General features: G+C 40.5%; 1 protein-coding gene across 1 annotated transcript; it reads right to left on the bottom strand.

Moving 5' to 3' along the window:
- Positions 1 to 2758: 2758 nt before the first annotated feature.
- Positions 2759 to 9657, bottom strand: tfa (transferrin-a). The gene is made up of 17 exons (XM_079530412.1): positions 9612 to 9657; positions 9318 to 9466; positions 8990 to 9092; positions 8680 to 8871; positions 8292 to 8427; positions 7604 to 7659; positions 7159 to 7319; positions 6830 to 6980; positions 6323 to 6483; positions 5929 to 6025; positions 5406 to 5429; positions 5119 to 5283; positions 4418 to 4568; positions 4149 to 4216; positions 3828 to 4012; positions 3475 to 3664; positions 2759 to 3180 (listed from the first exon to the last, which is right to left on the bottom strand). Exons 1-17 carry the CDS (start codon positions 9649 to 9651, stop codon positions 3134 to 3136), a joined length of 2076 nt encoding a protein of 691 aa, XP_079386538.1. The 5' UTR covers positions 9652 to 9657; the 3' UTR covers positions 2759 to 3133.
- Between the last annotated feature and the right edge of the window lie 9854 nt (positions 9658 to 19511).

The raw sequence follows: 19511 nt of genomic DNA, 5'->3' as shown, positions 1-19511 counted from the left end.
CATCTTCCCCCTGCCACTGATGATTAATTTAACAACCTGTATTACGTTCCTGTGTTATTTCTTCCCCATAATCTATAACCGGAAGGTTGTGACACAAATGGTTAAAGTTTTAATTATTCTTTATTGGGTATGTTGCAGAGAGTTATATTATTTTGACTTTATGTATATTGTGTGGTGTCTGATGAATTGATTGCTAATTGGCTCCAGGGTAGGGAGCATACTAACTGTGGGTTTGTGTGGGGAACACACCAACTTGATTTTGTATATAGAGACACTTATCTTTAATTATATTATGGGGATCATTTATATTATGTATTATGTGACACTCTAAAATGTGTTATGAATGAATTGTGATGTCTCTGGACATTGGGTGGCCACTGGTTAGATTGTGGAATCAATCCTGGGTTGGTTTGGTCCATGGGTCCCCAAGAGGGGGACCCCTTTATAAGAGGGGGACCTGCAGGCTGCCACTACACAGGAGTCAATGTAGGACTGCACAGGCAGCAGAGCAGACCTGTAGAGCCAACCAGGCCAGTGTTTCTTTTTTGTGTGTGTTTTCTTGGAACACGCATGTGCTGTGGACACTGAAAAATGGTGAATAAAAATGTAATTTGATTGAGCATCAAAAGACTGTTGGTTGTTCAATAATTTTTCACTATTTTTGAGTATTTTTGGAGAGCTGGTTCGAGTGCCTTTTGCACATACTACCTCACACAGCAAAGTGTGACACTGTCTCAGAATATTTGTCCCTGGTATTATATATTAGTATAACTCGGGTAGCATCTGACCGTTCAGTGTCAAACCCCAAGGTGCAGTGCAGAGCAAAATCACGAATATCAAAATTTCCGGCCCATGTATCCCTGAGAAAGCAGATTTTATTTTTAAAATGTTTTTTTTGTGGCTTTCGCCTTTATTTTATATTTTTTTATGGAGGGACAGACAGTAGGCTGACAGGAAATGGGGGGAAGACATGCAGTAAGGGCCGTCGGGATCGGGAGTCGAGCCCGCGGCACACTGCCAGACTGGATTACCAGCCAAGGTGCCTGGACCATTGAGCCATGGCCCAGGCCAGCAGAAATTATTTCGTCACGTTTGTGCCGCAAAGACAGTATATGTCTGATTGGCTAATCCGTTGGCTCAGGGGTGCCTAAAAGGTAGATTGCGAGATCACAAAGACTGTGCAGGTAGACCACATGACCTGCCCCTAAAAAATATATATAATTTAAATTTAATAAAATGAATTACAAAAAAAAAAAGTGGCATCTTAATACAAAGTTATATAGGCTATAAAAAATCATACCACTTCCATTTCCCCACCAATATCATTCCAAGAGTGTTTGTCTTATGTAATGTCAGCGCCGCTATTCGGACCCCTCAGGTACATTTTCAGTAATGGTATACACATTTCTTTGGTGGGTGGATCTTGTTGAGCTGGTCATTTTAAACGTAGTTCTCAATTCAAAAAAGTGTGGGCACCCCCATAACATTTGTGCCGTATAGCTTAGATAGAATGACTTTCATCGTACCTGACATGCATGGCATGTCGGGAACGTTGAACGTATATGCATGCTGCATGCATAATACTTTTAAAATGGTAATTAGGTTGTTAATCATTACCACACCTCATCTTACTGGTCATGAGTACCTCAACGCTTCCCATAAGCTACAGAAGGACAGTACATTAATGCATTGAGGTCAAATGGGGTGCGTAGCGTTAGTCCGACGTCCCAATAATCCGACATACTAACCCTTCCTCTAACCAGTAACCCTATCCCTAACCATAACCGCATGTGGAAGCCACAGGTGAGTCTTAACTACACCTGCGGTGCAACTAAGGCTTAAAAAACACTATTAGCCCTAGAGCCTGTGCTGTGCGCTGCCACTCTGTTGGTCAAAAGGTGATGATGCTAAAAGGAAAATCCATGACGTCACCAAAATCACCAAAATCAATAGGGTTCATCCTGCAGTGCAAACTGTATGTTAGCTTATGAGATATCTAGTGCAAAGTTGACATTTGTCTGAGGGTGACACTAAAGCAAAGGTCATGGGGTCACTTCACTTCCTTCAGGGAACATGAATGCTGCAGCACATTTCATGTCAGTCCACCATTAGGAGATAGTGTGTGCAAGTGGATCCTTAAGTTTTGTGGAGGTAGATCTTGCGATGTATGGACAGTGACACTTTTGACGTAAAGGCCAGACCAAAGTCACTGAACAATATGCACATTACAACTCCTTGCAACAAAACTATTTTAAGGCCAGTCATAATGGTTGCAAGTAGTTGCGAGTAGTTGCATGTTGCAAGGAGTTGCGTTGGTGTGGACTGGCCTTTAGGGTGGCACTAAAGGAAAGACCACTGGAATCACAAAAAGTATGACTGGGCATCCTCTGGGGAGCATGAAGTTCACAGCAAATTCTGCCAATCCAGCCAGTATTTTTCTAGATGTTTTTTTTTTTTTACCAAAGTGTTGGATGGATAGACAGACGGACAGACCAACCAACCAACATGGCCATCTCTAAATAATATACTTAGGCCTACACTTTGTCCAGCTTTCATAGACTTTGACTTGAAGGACTCATAGAGGTTGTGGCTCAAAAGCTGTCAGATTAGAACCATTCATATAAATCAATCTATCAATCAATCTATCCATCTATCTATCCATCTATCCATATTGTACATTTTTACATTTACCAAATGTAATAGTTTTACAATGAAAGTCAAAATAATGATAGTAGTGGTAGTGAAATTGAGTGTTTTATTTGAGAAGGGTGAAGCAAAGTACCTACATGCATATGAGACTGTCATCACCTCAGGCAATGTCCTAATTTATACTTTGTCGAACAGAAGCAACCTATTTTCACCTGAACACAGCAACACCTTTTTCAGTCGAAAACATGTTTTTTATCGAACAGTACATCATGGTCATTCGCAAAAGTATACTTTTTTCTTTAGTGTTCATTTGTAAAAAGTTGGAGTAGTGCACAGCAAAATAATGGGAGTTTCATACATTCAAAATAAGTTCAACATGTGTTTATGTATTTCTAGAAAACAAGCATCAACAAAAAAAACAAATGTCATCTTGGGGTCCAATATAGGTAGTTTGCACGAATCAGACTGAGTCACCTTTTCTCAACTAGTTCTTTTGCTGGCAGGAATGGAAAGTGCATGATTTCTCCAGATCTAATGGGAAAAGAGAACATAAAATGTAAATGTAGAAAGTGTGTGTGTGTGTGTGTGTGTGTGTGTGTGTGTGTGTGTGTGTGTGTGTGTGTGTGTGTGTGTGTGTGTGTGTGTGTGTGTGTGTGTGTGTGTGTGTGTGTGTGTGTGTGTAATAATGTAAAGATAATATACACGTACGTGCCATATGTATAGATGGGGATTTCTTCATAATGGAATTAAAAGTGTATGTACAGGTATAACATTTGTGTACTAAATTAAGTACCTCTCCTGCGAATATTTATCCATAATACCAACCTGATGCAGTGCCACATTCCCTTAGGGACTTCATGGCGGCCATATACGAAGGTCCGAGGAATTTATCATAGCCTGAACCACTTTCTACCATCTGGAGGCACTTTGTTTTTTCCTTGAAGAGAAGGTCCTTTCCTCCATCAGAATCGAACATTCGGAACGAGTCATCAGTGCCAGTGGCACCAAACTTGGCCTGAACATAAACAATAAGGTATATATTCAGCTCAGTGTTCGCTCAACAAATATCACAATGAAAATAAATAAATGTAATGAAGCTCATAAAATGGCTGCCCTAAACTACAAGTATTTAATGGCAACATTTCAACAGTGTGATTTCAAGATGATTTGATACCAACCTGCTGGTCGTTCAGTATGCGCACCACCTCATCACGCATTTCTGGGCGTGTCACCACAGCGTGAGCTGGCACCTTGGCTAGGTTGCATGACTCATACTGAGTGATTGGAACCTTCTTCCCAGGGCAGACCAGATTGTAGTCAAGAGGATTGATATTCAAGGTCTTATCCCATGTTGCATGATTGGCTTGATACGAGCAGGTGCGATAGGAGTGGAGAAAGAGTTCAAGAGGCATGTTATACAGTATGAGTAAACAAAAGGTACGGTTGGGAGAAACAAGACTGACTGTTTGGGGAAATAGCAGAGATTAGCAGTCTCTTACCACCACTGTTATCTGGAACAATACTGTGTTTGATGAAGGCAACATCTCCACCATCCTCAACAAGACATCTATAACAATTGAAAGGCATACAACTTACTGTGCGGAAGCACAACACTGTGAGGATGTAGTTCAGTCTTAACCCATTTTGGGCGGGAACCCCTTTTGGTGTTAGCATTATGTTATGCTTTAGCTATTGAAAAATAGCAGATCTACAAGGTCTGCTATTTTTGAAAAATCAGGTCATAACTGCCCTGGCTGGCACCTCTTACCTGAAGGCCCCGTTATAGCCGTAGTACCGCTCATCAGCGCTGGCTTTGCATTTGGAATCATCTCCCACAGCTCTACCACTGCCAATACACTGCTGACAGAGTTTAGAGCCTGTCTGAGCCCCAGGAGCACAACTGCCACTGAAGAAGCCATCTTAAGAAAGGAGCAGACACTTAGGCTGTTGCTGAGAGAAATCACCTCATTTCCTAATTTACATGGCTCTAAATAGGAGGCTCTATAAGACACTAATCACAGTAAAAGTAAAGTTTCCTGAATTCTATTGAGAGTGACACTGATTATAATCAATCTGCATCTGGTGATCCTATAAACAAAAACACATGACAACATGAATACATGTAACTTATAATAATAATAATAATAATAATAATAATAATAATAATAATAATAATAATAATAATAGTAATAATAATAATAATAATAATAATAATAATAATAATAATAATAATAATAATAATAATAATATTTCTAATACCATAATCATTTTTTTAAATGTGTTATTATTGCTGGATATTTCAAATCACAGTGGGATATATGAGCACTCCGGAAGGTCTGACAACGTTTGACTGTAGTGGTGACGTTAAGCTATATATTAAATGCCAAGCATATTTAATAATGCAATAAACTGAGAGAGAGCGGAAGCAGAGCTAGATTGTGTTGGTGACAATTCCACACAACTGCTTACCGAAGTCACATTTCATTGTCTGGTTATGGATCAGGCCCATGGGGATGTTCCAGCCTGCAGTTCTGCCAAGGCCAGTGTGGCAGGACCTCTTGCCCTGCAGGTTCTCCCAGGTCACCTCAGAAGTCCTCTTCACCACTGCTACAGCAAAGTAGGAGGAGGCTGACACTGTGGATGAAGATACTAGTATTAGAAGACGAATGATAACTAATAAAATAATAGTTTGGCTCAACAAGAAAGAAAAGAAAAATCGCCATGCTGCCACTCAAAATGGCTTCAGGTGTACTTACCACTTCCGGTGTTACTGCATTGCGCTGTGAAGAGGATTGAGATGTGAACAATATCAGTGTTGATGTAGAAGATAATCATATTAGTACAGTATATACACTACACTATATGTGTGCAAGTGGAAATGTCAGCTTGCTCTTCAGTTCCATCTTGAACCCCACACACACACACACACACACACACACACAGTCTTGATATACATGTATAAACTGTCACTACTTCGACTAAGCTCATCTTTGGGAGTTACTGGACTGGACTTGACTTGACAAAAACATTAGAATCCACAACATCTCATCCTTCCCCATCATCCTCAAATTCCTCCTCTTGATGCCTGCTGCATCACGAGGGACTAATTCAGATTCAGGGTCAGAACCACCAAGGCTGAGGAACAACTTCTTTCCTGATGCTGTGAAACAGTATTGTATTGATGATCAGTCGATCATCAATACTCTGTATATCTCACTGTTTCACACAAAACATGTTCATTCTTATATGTCTACAGGCTATTTCTATTTAGCCTTTTACCTGCATCATACTGCTCCACCATGGCAGGAACGAGACCACATTTCCCAGCTGTGTACACCTGTCCTCCATCCACAGCCATGGCATCAGCCTCTCTCCGCTAGGAAGCAGACAGGACAGTGGTTGTCAAAACTTTTTCATGTCAATGACCCCCAAATTCAGATATATTTCGCTGCGGACCCCCATCTGAAACTATTTTGAGCCAGGGAGGGACCCATATGAAAAGATTTGTGTTTATTGTGTTATTCCAAAACTTTTCAATACGCTATGGTTAAATTGGTTAAGCAACTGATTGTGGGGCTAATTTAGTTTGGGGCCTCATTCAAGGACACATTATTTATTAACCTGTGTGCCACATGAAATGGGCAAAGCTATTGCCAAGCTTGTAAGCATTTACCATGATCTTCTTCACACAGTCTTCCACCGTGAGGGCTGTCTGGCATTCCACCACGGCGGCGCCGTCAACAGAGCCGAGGGTGCTCCACGTGTCACATTTGCTGCGCTCGGCATGGCTCACGGCACACCATCTGATGCCACCAGGAGGGGCAGAGGACAGCTCTGGAAAGCAAAGTTAAAGAAGTCAGTAATAAAATAATAAAATGCATTTATAACGTGTTTTGTATAAGTAATAAGTGACTGCAAAAACAATCGCTGCTATTTCTTTCAAAAAAGCTTTATACCCTGTATAACATAACAATGCAATGTGACATAGCTCTGTTTACAAAATGTTGTACGCCCTCCAACTGTATATACGGTACTTTCCCCATTCTCAACAGTTTTTATTATATTTTTACACTTGCTTTGGCAATGTAAACGTATGTTTTCTCATGCGAATAAAGCTCCTTTGAATTGAACTGTCTGTCTGTCTGTCCGTCCGTCCGTCCGTCCGTCCGTCTGTCCTTACCTCGCTTCAGGGAACGGATGGTGCTCATGTACTGGGCACCCAAATAGAGGAAGGAATCCGTGGTTGGGGACAGCTTCACCAGTCTTTTTGTTGAGTCCTTGAACATCAGATCCTTGCCTGAGTACTCACTAGAGGAGAAGAGGCTAAAACCCTGAAAGTCACAAAGAATGATATTAGTTATTATTTGCATTAGAAAGCCTGACAAATATGTTCTATTTCTTTATTAACATTAAGACATTATGTAGTCAAATCTAAAAGCAATTCCTTATTCTGTCTGTCATATCTGCAGCAATTAACACATTTATCTGGGTAGACAAGCTGTGTCTTACCTGGACTGAGGTGAGTTTTTTGTGAATTAAAGTAGCCCGGTCGGGTTCATTGGCACGGCTAACCACAGCATGGGCCGGGACCTTGGCCAGGTGGCAGGTCTTATAGCTTCCGATGGGTGCTCTGGTGCCATCCGGACATAGCAACTCATAATGCACTCCGTCTGCAAAATTATAAGCCAAAAGTCTTTAAAGAAATATATATATATTTGTGTTTGAAATAATAAAACATAACTGTATCTCTTTTCCTATAATATGGATGATGGTCTATGCAACTTATTAAATACACAATCTTATTAAAAAAAGCATGGGAACATCCGTTTGAACCATTCCACTCATGATTGACTGGAAGAGCCTTCTATATAAGAGGCGCCTTCTACAATCTACAGTCTATGAATCAATATTAATGCTGCAGTTATTTCATATCAGAAAATGTTTGAATACTGACCACTAACTGTGCTGTGTTTGACAAAAGCTACTTCTCCAAGTCCGTCTTCCAGGCACCTATGGGACAGGTCGACACACAGTTTCAAGGGTATAGACTAAACAGTAAACAGAGAAGTGGTTATCTACCCTTTTAGGCAGCCTTAAATTCACTGTCATCTGGGGACCCCCTGTTGTTTATTGTCAAATGTACAACACAGCTGTAGCAACATTGTAGGCAGCGACTTTCCTACTAGAATACTAGATAGTAGACTAGTACTTAATACAATAATAAAAGATAGCAATGTTATAATCTCATAGCAGAATATGTACAGTAATGTTGTTGTTAGTAGTCCAATGAACATAGAACTAGAAGCAATGGCATTCAGGTCCCATTTACTTAATGGGTTCCCAGATTGTTGCCACACATTGGCTTATTTGGCTATATTGTTCAAAGATAATATAAGATAATGTCTCTGTAGCCTACTTGAGCAGTTTATCATGTTTGTCTATTGTGACAAACATTCTGTGTTCTACCTATGGGTACAAATAAACTATCCTGAAATTGAGCCTTTATTGTTTTATATTGTAATTTATTGTGAAGCTCTTTGGCAAGGCAATATGTTTTTCCCCGTGTCAGCAGCTTTGAAGTGGAACTGATCAAATATAGGTAAACAATATACATGTTACAATAAAGAGGAACATGTACTCACTTGAATGCACCTGCATAGTCATAGTAAGGATTGGAGTGTGACCTGGAGCAGTCGGACCCGCATAGCTGACAGAGCTTGGGATATGTATTACGGTCAGCTCCTGGTACACAGCTGGCCAAGAAGAATTCACTCACCGCTACAAAACCACAACAGTCATATTTAATTTAAGGAGATGACAGCAGACAGACAGACACAATTCCTACAGTAATAATCAATATAGGTACCTCTCTTTCACAGTGTCTAAAACATTGATAATGTATGCACCTCTTTAATACAAATGGAAACCTGGATTGACCAACAAATTGTTGGAGGAAACGGAACGGAACAGAAAAGCAAAGCAAATGCAGTCTTGTTTAAAAGCACTATACAAGTACAAGCGACCTCTCACCCTTCTCCACAGGTTTATCCTCGATGTCTGTCCACTGGATTTGTTTCGATGCTAACAGAGTTCCTATGGGAATGTTCCAGCCTGCAGACTTTCCTAATCCTGTGTGGCAGGACTTCCTTCCCTTGAGGTCATTGATGCTGTTGACGGTGCCCTTCTTTACCACAGCAACAGCGTAGTAACAGGTGTCTGAAGCTAGTTGTATACAGAGGGCACATGAATAGTTTTAAAGCGATAAGAACATCAAAATCGAAAGAGAAATAGCCATAGCCTAATTAGGAGAACTAGTTGCTGCACCAGTTACTAATCTTACTTGGGCCATAGTCCTCAGCAATAATGGGGTGCAGTTTGTAAGGAGCCAATCCAGCTGTGTAAATATCACCTCCATCCAAAGTGATGGCATCTGCTTCACCAGCCTGTCAGAAAGAAATATTTATCTTGGTAAATGATGATTTTAGAATGAGGGGTTATATATCTCTTTTAAACCAGTGTAGTTTTGGTATTAACAGTCGATGAAATATCCTGGCCCTTGTTTGCCTAGGTCAGTTTATGTAGAATATTTGCGGAGAATAAAGACAAAATTAATTGGATCATGGTAGTGGCAGTAGTTGCCTATCTCTATTAAGTCGATTAGTTCTCACCTTAACTGCCTCTATGCATTCGCGGGAGTTTTGTCTTTGCACACAGCCAAACGAAGAATCTATGGCTATGAGTGCTTTACATTTGATCATTTCTTGGCTGGATTTCAGACACCATCTGATTTTGTTAGTGGGAGCCGTAGACACGAACGCTGTGGATAAGGATACATCCAGAGATTCTTGTTTATCTTGGTACATTCATTTTGTTTAAAATATGCTCAAAATTATTCAATTTCCACTATATTTGACAGTAATATTTCAAGGACAACATAATAATAATACAAGAATACTCTTTACCAAGGCTTCCCAGCATCAACGAAATAAGGAGAAGATTCATGTTGGATTGTGGTAGTCTCCAAATGTGCACAGCAGACTGCATGGTTCAGTGACAATAGCCTACTGGTTTTTATAGAAAACGTCAACGTGGGCTGATCAAACAGAGAAGGGTCATAGTTTGGTCAGGGTTTCCTAATGCATGGCTCTGTAATTGTTCACTGTGAACACTTCTTCATCATGCATGATGAAAGAGAGGCTAGAAATTCCGATATTTCATCATAATGGAAAGTAAAAGATAAAGAATGAAAAAGATAAATACAAAACTATTTATACAAACTATTTAATTTGGAATCAAAAGCAAAATGTCATCCTAGACAGAACAAACAAACAGACAAACATATTACAAAATGCCATTCATTCATGCTAGTGTATGAATGTGATGTTGTTCTTATTTATTCATACAATTAACGAGATAAACTGCTGCCCAATTGCTTTGTTCACAGTGAAACAATAGTTTTGAATTGTTAGTGTTGAGCGTCAGAAAGGTTTTTGAGTTTTGACATACAGTATTTGGATAAAGTTAACAACAACGCTAATTTATCACATGTATAGATGAAGTCAAGTAAAAAAAAAAGTTCGTCTTTGAAAGGATTATTAGTCTACACTGTCAAAGCAGTAAAATATGCCCAATGCTGTATAGTATAGGTTGTGTATCAATAACTGACTTAAAATCCTTAACAGTTTTGGGTCAAATATTGATATACAGTAGACATAAAGGAACACAAAAAATAAGCACTGGCAGTTGGCCAACCACTTCTGGCACTTCTTGTGATTTATTTCAGGTTAGACAAGAGAGTGGACAAATTCAACATAGGAAAGTCTTTTCCCTCTGAAAAGACTGTGAGTGTGACCCATATAATGCAGTGTTTGCTGAGTCAACATTACCCAACAGTAGAACTAAAGTACATGTTTGATCTCTAACGAACTAACGCTAACTGATTCATGAAGACCTGCACATAAGATTTTTAAGATATTCAAATACCATGGCCATGCACTTTTACAGGAAAAGGGCAGATGAAGCCATGATGAGTCATAGGAGGTATCTGTCCTTGTTTAACCAACTAGTGTCTGTAAATGAAGGACTCATGCAGTTTCACTGAAACCACTTATATTATATTCACTCTATCATTATTGAATGATTTAAAATGTCCGTTTCTGAATGATTTAAATGTCCGTTTCTGAAAAGATAATAATAATAATAATAATAATAATAATAACTAGAAAAAGTGCCCCTCTGGGCACAGGTCTCCACCAGCGCAGGTCAGGTTGTGGCCACCTGGTGGCGCTATAATAGGCCAATGTGAAAAGGGTGACATTTCTTCTTACGCCTTGAATGGCAATTGGATGATTTGAGGCATTTTGTTCCAAAAATGTGTTTTGCAAAACTCCACCTGTTGGTGGCGCTATAAGAGGCCAATGTGAAAAGGGTGGGACTGGGATATATTCCTCGGCTTAGTAGGAAAGTCATGTAAATTGCACATTGTTCATGATTTGAGGTTTGTTCAAAATGGGCCAATCCTGATCCGGCTTGAACACATGACAATTTGTGGGATTTTTGGACAGAATCTGGAGGAGTAATATAAAAAAAAATTGTTTTCAAAAGTTGGCCTCCTGGTGGTGTATAACAGGCTGTTCTGAAAAAAAATCAGAAATTTCAAAAAAGTGTGTGTGCAAAGTTTGGCATCGACCGGGTTAACGGTGCCGGAGATTAGCTGTACAGTGTACACAGACGGACGGACGGACGGACGGACACAAGCACACACACACACACACACACACACGGACGGAGTGCAAAACATACTCTCTCCCCATGCCTTCGGCCTGGTGGAGACAATAAAATAACTAAAACAAGTGTACAAGTGGTAAGACTACAGTATATAATATTTATTCATTCTTAACCCATTTAGGCCTGAAGCCGATTCTAAAAATGCCTTCTAAAGCCTGACCTAAGTTTTCTGAAAAACTTCAAATATAGCAGCATCGTTTATTTATTTTTAATTTTTGAATACTGTACAGAACCCCAAAATGGGTTCCCGGCCTGAAGGGGTAAAACACCAAAAGGGGTTCCCGCCCAGAATTGTGAATTACTTGAGGTTTGAGCTGACACTCAGGTTACAATAGTATACACAATCATGTGAACTTTGACTCTGACCACTGACACAGCAGTGATAGTGTAGTGAAACCTCTGGACCAGGGAAACCACAAACTACACAGCCAAATCTGGAGTGTTAATTACACTTCTTCCTGGGCCACCCATGAAGGGTTTTCATTTTAACTTTAACTTTTCAATTCCCCTTTATTATAGTGCAGAATCACCGCAAGTTGTCTCTGCTTTACATACAGTATAGAGTAGAGACCTGATGTTGTCCTCCCAGCCCAGAGCAAGCATTTTATTAATATTAGTGACAGTGGTGAGGAGAAACTCCCCTTTAATGGAAATAAACCTCAGGCAGAACCAGGCTAGGTTGGCAGCCATCTTCCTTGACCTTAAATCTATCAGAGTTTAATGAATCTTACGTAACCTACTGTATACTTGGTCATACGTACTTATATATACAATTACTTTATATGTAACTGTACACCCATGGTACTGTTATTTCTAAGTTACACTTGACTTAACTGTAAGTGCAAGTGTTACCTGGGGGCTTTAATAAAGCCAAGGTGTGTGCAGTACAAAAAAAACATGATTGAATAACCTAGATTCTTCATTTAAGGAAGTATTAATATACTGTATGTATTTGATGTATGCTAAACCAGAATTATTTTACTGTAATCCTTGCTGTGCTGATCTATATATATATCTATATACACAACACTTCCTGGTATTCAGTGATGTATCATGTTACATTGTGTGCATTTAGATGCGGACGGGAGTGACATGTCCTTATGTGACATACAGTATCAATGTCAAATGAGGGGAATAAGGTCCCACCTGCTACCAACAACAGACCCTGTTCATATGTACAGTATGTGTTTCTGGTTTATGGTATTTAAATATTCACTGTACGTACATGTTGACATACATCATTGTCAAAGGTCAATCAGAGAAGACTAAACTGAGAACTTACATGATCGAAGAACAGAATCAATACAATAAACAATCAATATTGTGTTACCCTAGCTGCTCCCTAGGACCTTATTGAGTCTGACTGGATGTTTAGAGCAGGGGTTTTCAACTGATTGTGAACCAGGGACCACCACCCTGACTTAGAATCAACCTGGGGACCACTATTGTGTTGGGTGGGGATATGGGCTAAGATTAGTGATTTTGTAAGTTAACACTTGCTATGCATCCCATGTGTATACATCGCACTCTCAACCGTTGACTACTACTGTATTGTATTGTATTGTATTGTATTGTATTGTATTGTATTGTATTGTATTGTATTGTATTGTATCTGTATCTGTATGCTGCAGGGCGGGTCCTTGGGGTCCAAGACTAATTTCTCCCTCAGGAGACAAAATAAAGAAACCTTGAACCTTGAACCTACTGGTAAAATGTCCTAATAATAATGACTCAACCAGACAATCCGGTGCACACCCCTTCTTGAGATTCTAACTCCCTTTTTCTTTTTCTGTCAACTTGTCAGTAAATGACTACATGGATGGACTCATCATAGGTCACCAGGTCATTCAGTTCACGGTTTCTCAACTAACCTAATGTGATCCAGGAATATTGCTAATATTTGGTTTTCATTCCTGGGAATACCTATGTTGCAACATCTACTGTATGTGCATGGTCACTGATTATGGAAAACAAATAATGGTGTGGCTTCCCATAATTGAAAAGGCTTTCAGATACAGTATGTAGCTAAATTATGGTAATGATCTGTTAAACATGTTGCCCTGGCCTTGCATGAACTGGAGATAAGGGGCCCAATAGTTAAGGCAGGTATCTGGTGACATGGTCAGGAGGATGATGGATGCCTACTAGTGATCTGTCCATTGTGTTCATTTGCAACAATATAGGTACATGTGTCAACGCTCACATGCCCAGAGACACATCCCACCGACTACCTGCAGCTGTTCCACGGGGTTGAGGGATGAGATGGAAGTGATCTGAGCTGGGACTTATGTGGGATACATACTAGCTATACCATGTAGGGGGACCCCACGTCTGTCATTAGCAGGGTACTTGATCAGGCCGTATTCACCACTCTCAACTACTCTCAGATCATGATGCACGTTTTGCGCCGGTGCGCCACCACCAGGTTGGAGATCCAGGGTGACACTGATGTATATTTTGATAGCTTATGCCTCTCAACATATGTCATAATTGTACACATAACACTTCGGCTTATAGGAGGTCACATTGAGTCCCAATGAGTGAAGAGTTCATCTTTGGATAGCACGTTACTAAATAAGCCTAGGGACACTTTAAGACAGTCAGTTTGCAACAGCTGTGAGTTCATCCTGCTATATAATGGACATTGTGAGGTTTTATGACTCAGGAATGCTTTCAAAACAGACCACCACCACAGGTGGTCTGTCACAACTTGTTGACTGAGCCTTAAGGGCCAACCAACACACACACACACACACACACACACACACACACACACACACACACACACACACACACACACACACACACACACACACACACACACACACACACACACACACACACAAACAAACACAAACAAACACACACACACACACACACAAGGTGACACCCACATGTAGAGATGCAGGGTATAAGATGGACAGGGGATCAGTGAGATAGGGTGTGAGAGTAAGTGAGAGACAGCAGAGAGACAAGGGGGGCTCTGCCTGGGACGCAGGCCTCAATATGCCGTAACCATGGAACGATGATATCTGTAACCTGTCTGTAAAACTGACTAATAAATGGAAAGAAGGATATGTGCCTGACTGGATCTCGTATTCATTTCAACAGCAACTTCAACAAAGGAATTAGGTAAAATCTCCACAGAACCCTGAAGAACAGAGACATCAACACAATAACCTACTTAATGATGTCATCATCCATCATGCAGAGCAAGGGGAGAACAGTGGGAGAGGACAGACATTGCAATGCAGACACCTCAACCTGAACAGCTATGTCAGAGAGCCTTATGTTGCGTTCACACTAGCATCTACAAAGCTACCGTTCATTTTCAATATAAACCAGCGACATGAAGATAAAAAGATACAGCAGACGTTTGTAGCTGCTACAAAAGCTACTACAGCTACAAAGAAGTTATAAGCTGGTTCTTATATAACTTCAGTACAAATCTACAAATATGCTGTGTAGCTTTTTAATCTTTGTAGCTGTCTGTGAGAACAGAGCATTAGCCAATGTAGTTCAACATTTTCCAGCAATAGTTTTGCTCTAATCTTGTCATGGATGGTTCATACTACATTAGTTGCTCACCATCTCGTCCTGATGTGCTGGCTCACGTGAAGTGATGCTACTCCACATTCATGTCAACCAAGTAACATGGACATTTTAGAGGCTCATAGTGAATGGCAGATCAGGAGTAGTTCTTCAAGGAGAGAAGGTATTTCTCGTTCACCTTCTCACCAAGATTTCCCCCAAAGAGCTGTTTTTTTTAACTGGAAACTATTCTAGTATAACTGCTACCGTCAATGATTTAATCCCTTTACTGTACTTTGTTCTAACTTCAGCAGTATATGTGGTATCTCTAAAAACTATGGCTCTTTTAAGAATTTGGTGCTTTGCTATTTATTTGACCTGTACTAGCCTTAAGTCTCCAGACAAGTTATTGACTGCTGAGAATGAGCTGAGGTACATGCTGGGTGAAAAGCTCAACATTCCCTTTATGCAGCATAAGACCATGCAAACAAGGTGGATTTTAGTGCAGCTGTTAGTTGTCTGGGGGTTGTAGTAGTGTTATCCTTTAACCTTATATACTATATTGTGGTCCAAATGACACCTTTGTGCAGTTTTCCTCCTTTATCTTAACTTCAGTTCACGACCCTAGCTTGTCTTGTGATTGACACAAAAATAAATAAAGAAATTGCAGAATGATCTTCATGTCGTCCATGCACAGCTAAGTGAATACAATAGAGTCAATGTCCTCATCTGTTTGATCAGCTGCAGATTCCTCTTTCAGCTCTGACCTGTGTCCTACTCAGATGTTCTAAACATCAACTTGATGCACTCAACTGACCTTCTATTCCAACACTGGTCCCTCTCTTGTTCTGTCTCTAAGATGTAGAAGGTTGTCTAGCTACACGTTACATACTAATAATGTGGGATATCAATATTAAATATATAGCGGGGACATGAGATTAGATCATATAGGCTAAGTATTGTCTTTTCCTGGTTTTAGGCCTTATTTTATACCACATTTAGCATATCGTTGCTGTCGGGAGGAAACCTCCTAAATCAATTTTTGAGGTTTTTGATTTGTTTTTGCATAAATCAGTGCGTTGTTTCAACAATATTGAACCAATGGAAAGTAGTAAAAACGCTTTGGACAAAACCTCTTAACTCCATTGGACCCTCAAACTGTCTGCTAAAGCAACTAACTCCACCACCGCTTCCCCTCTCATGCAAGTAATTGACAATATATAAACTCACAACACCAACTTTGATGAGGCAGTTTGCTTTGTTTTGAAAATATAAGGTTTTCTTAATTTCCTGAAAAAAGTATAATTTTCATATCCTCAAAAATGAACAATTTGGAGTTAAGAGGTTTCTTCCCGACAGCAGTGATATCTACAAGAGCTTAGATTGCTATTTTTGATATGTCGAGATATCGTCACAATATCGATATCGAGGCATTTGGTCAAAATGATCATGTTTGTTTTTTTCCATATCGTCAGATATGTATTGTTATTATTCCATTATGAATTATGTCACAATATTTTAACCATTTTAGTGTATTGTACCATATTAAAAAGGGTATCTTTGAAAAACAAAGAAAAGGTCCCGCACACTGTCAGACACTTCGGTCGATTAGACCTTCATCAGGACAGACAAAGGTCTAATCGACCGAAACGTCGACCTAATAAAGAGCAACATTTTGGCAAGTGTCTGACAGTGTGCAGGACCTATTCTTTGTTTTTCAAAGATACCCTTTTTAATATATGCTCTATTGCCCTACGCACCTGTCACTAGCCTTTTTTTTGCGGCTTTCGCCTTTTTTAATATTTTTATAGAGGGACAGACAGTAGGCTGACAGGAAATGGGGAGAAAGATGGGGGAGTGACATGCAGTAAAGGCCGTCGGGATCGGGAGTCAAGCCCGCGGCACACTGCCAGACTCGGGCTACCAGCCAAGGTGCCTGGACCGCTGAGCCACGGCCCAGGCCCTGTCACTAGTCTTCTGAGGTGTGCATCGGCCTTTCGCTAAAAAAGTGTATTGTACCATCCTAAGCGCCACTGGATAACTTCCCAGCATGCCTTTGGGAACACATCCTGGCATTATTGGTTATTAGAGATAATTGTAAACTGTATGAAGTTGCTGTCACGGTGCTTTCTTAAGCATCTTAATCTTAAGCACCTGCTATTAACAACACCATCAGTACAGGGCCCATCAGAGGAGATGCACGCAGCTGTGGGAGAGCTATTTCAGCTAAACAGGAAGTACCTCAGCTCTTCCACACAGTTCCACAGCTACTACTGGAACAGAGTCTCAACATTTGCGCAACCCATGACGAGTATTGTTCCCAGACCACGTTGGACTGTCCATCGGATAACGAATAAAGTTGCCACCAACAAGGCCCCCGGAACCAAGGAGTTGTAGTTTTTCCAATTTCCAAAAAAACCCTAATGCACAAGTGACAGACCTTCCATTTGGGAAGAGACATGTCACTGCCTTCCACCAGCTATGGTGGGAGGCACTCACTCACCACTGTTTGGTGTACAAATCATTCATTGTGGCTGGACACCAGCGACAGAAGTCTGAGTGCAGTGCTGTTCCAAGAGGGAGAGTAGTGGCTTATTACAGGTGCTCCGTCAACGTGCAGAGCACAACTACTGTGTGACCTGACGGGAGTTCAGCCCCTACCCTAGCTCTGGTCCATAGCCTTAGACAGCATTAGAGCTATGGACCAGAGCTACCCCTACCCTATAAATATGGACAGCAGTTCTTGCTCTGAGACTGATCAGTGTCTCTGTTTGAGCATGTCCCGAAGGAAAGGTGACATTACCATGGATTTAACATCAAGCTTTTGCATTAAAATGACAACGGTTATGCATGACTGGTCTTTCTTCTACCCTGGGTACCGATATGTAAAGACGGTGGTTCTATAAGGGATTTGGTGCTTTATACATTTGACCCTGCCTGGCCTTAAGCGGCAGGCTCCAGACAAGTTATTAGTTATACATTAACTTCCATTGACTGCATTCTGAGAATCATCAGAGAGGTGCATGCTGGGTGAATAAGGTCCAACATTCTTTTTATGCAACAAAAGACCCTGCAACGTGGGGGTTGTTTAATAGCTACAGTAACACTTTAGTGTTAGCATATTATTTACCTTATACTGTATGTGGTCCAACTGACACATTGAAAGTATTGATAAAAAAAAATGTGAGTAATTTTTCCACCACCGCCTTTTTCATTTTAAGGTGCCAGTAACAGGTGACTGACATCTTCCTCAGTCATGCCTTAAAATAAAAAAAGGCTTAAATGACCGAGCTGCTGTCCTCTCGTTCTTAATCTTACAATGATTTGTACTGAATTCTAAGATGTACCCCTTGTTGTCTCCTCCGCCAGGCCGAAGGCGTGGGGAGTGTTTTGCACGTGTGTGTCCGTCCGTCTGTGTACAGCTAATCTCCGGCACCGTTGGCCCGGCCGATGCCAAACTGTGCACACACCCTCCCTGGATGCCAACGATGTACCGCCTGCACCACTTTTTCAACAGCGGCCTGTTATAGCGCCACCATGAGGCCGACTTTTGAAAAACATCTTTCCATTACTCATACACATTTTAACCATACTTCATGCGAATCGGTATACACTAGCTCCAGTCATTTAATCAACACAAATCTGTCCGCTTCCCCATATTCAATGCCCATTGGCTAAGATTGCCTTCCAAAGTTTGCAGGATTGGTCCGGTATGAACAAAATGCCTCAAATCATGAACGCAGATTTGAAGGACATTTTTCATGCACATTCCTACTAGGCAGAGGAAGAAATGCCACAAGAAATTTTCACATCAGCCTCACGGTGGTGCTATAACTGGCCCGTTTGTGTTTTTACCTATAACTTTGTATGTACTCTCTAGAGGCCAAGGACAAAGCTTTGACCTGCATTGTTCACAAATGCCCTTTATAGCACCACCAGGAGGCCAACTTATGTAAAACACATTTTGATATTACTCCAGATTTTACCCAACACAGGTCTGTTTGATTTCTCATATTCCATCCTGATTGCCTAAAATTGGATCCAAAGTTTTCAGGAGTGGCTTTGTACAAAACGATGCAAATCATTAACACAGCGTCCGATTGTGTGACACTGCACGCATATTCCCACTAGGCTGAGGAAGAAATGCCACTTGACTTTTTTCCAAAAATGATCCTATCCTAGTACCGAGGGGCACTTTTTCTAGTTATTCATGTTATTTTCGAGTGACAGCATAGAATTTCCTCAAATAAATTAAATTGAAAAGCAAACTTCTGCACTGAATTCAGCACCATTTGTGGATAAAAGTTAAAATAGTACAAAAACATATTTATGGAATTAAGACACGAGCATCAACATTAGTTAATATCTCAACTACACTGCAAGACTGAAATGAGTCTTCTTCACCTTGTCCCCAGGAATCACAATATCTGATTTGGAGATGTGCCAAAGCTCAGTTATCTGTGCAGGTTTAGGAAACACACTAGGAGTTATTAATTTGTATTGTAACAAGACCTCTAGAAGCCCTGCAAGCTACACCCACTTGG

The sequence above is a fragment of the Electrona antarctica genome (assembly GCF_951216825.1).
Source record: "Electrona antarctica genome assembly, chromosome: 19".
Lineage (NCBI taxonomy): Eukaryota > Metazoa > Chordata > Actinopteri > Myctophiformes > Myctophidae > Electrona > Electrona antarctica.
This window is presented reverse-complemented; position numbering and strand designations above follow the sequence as displayed.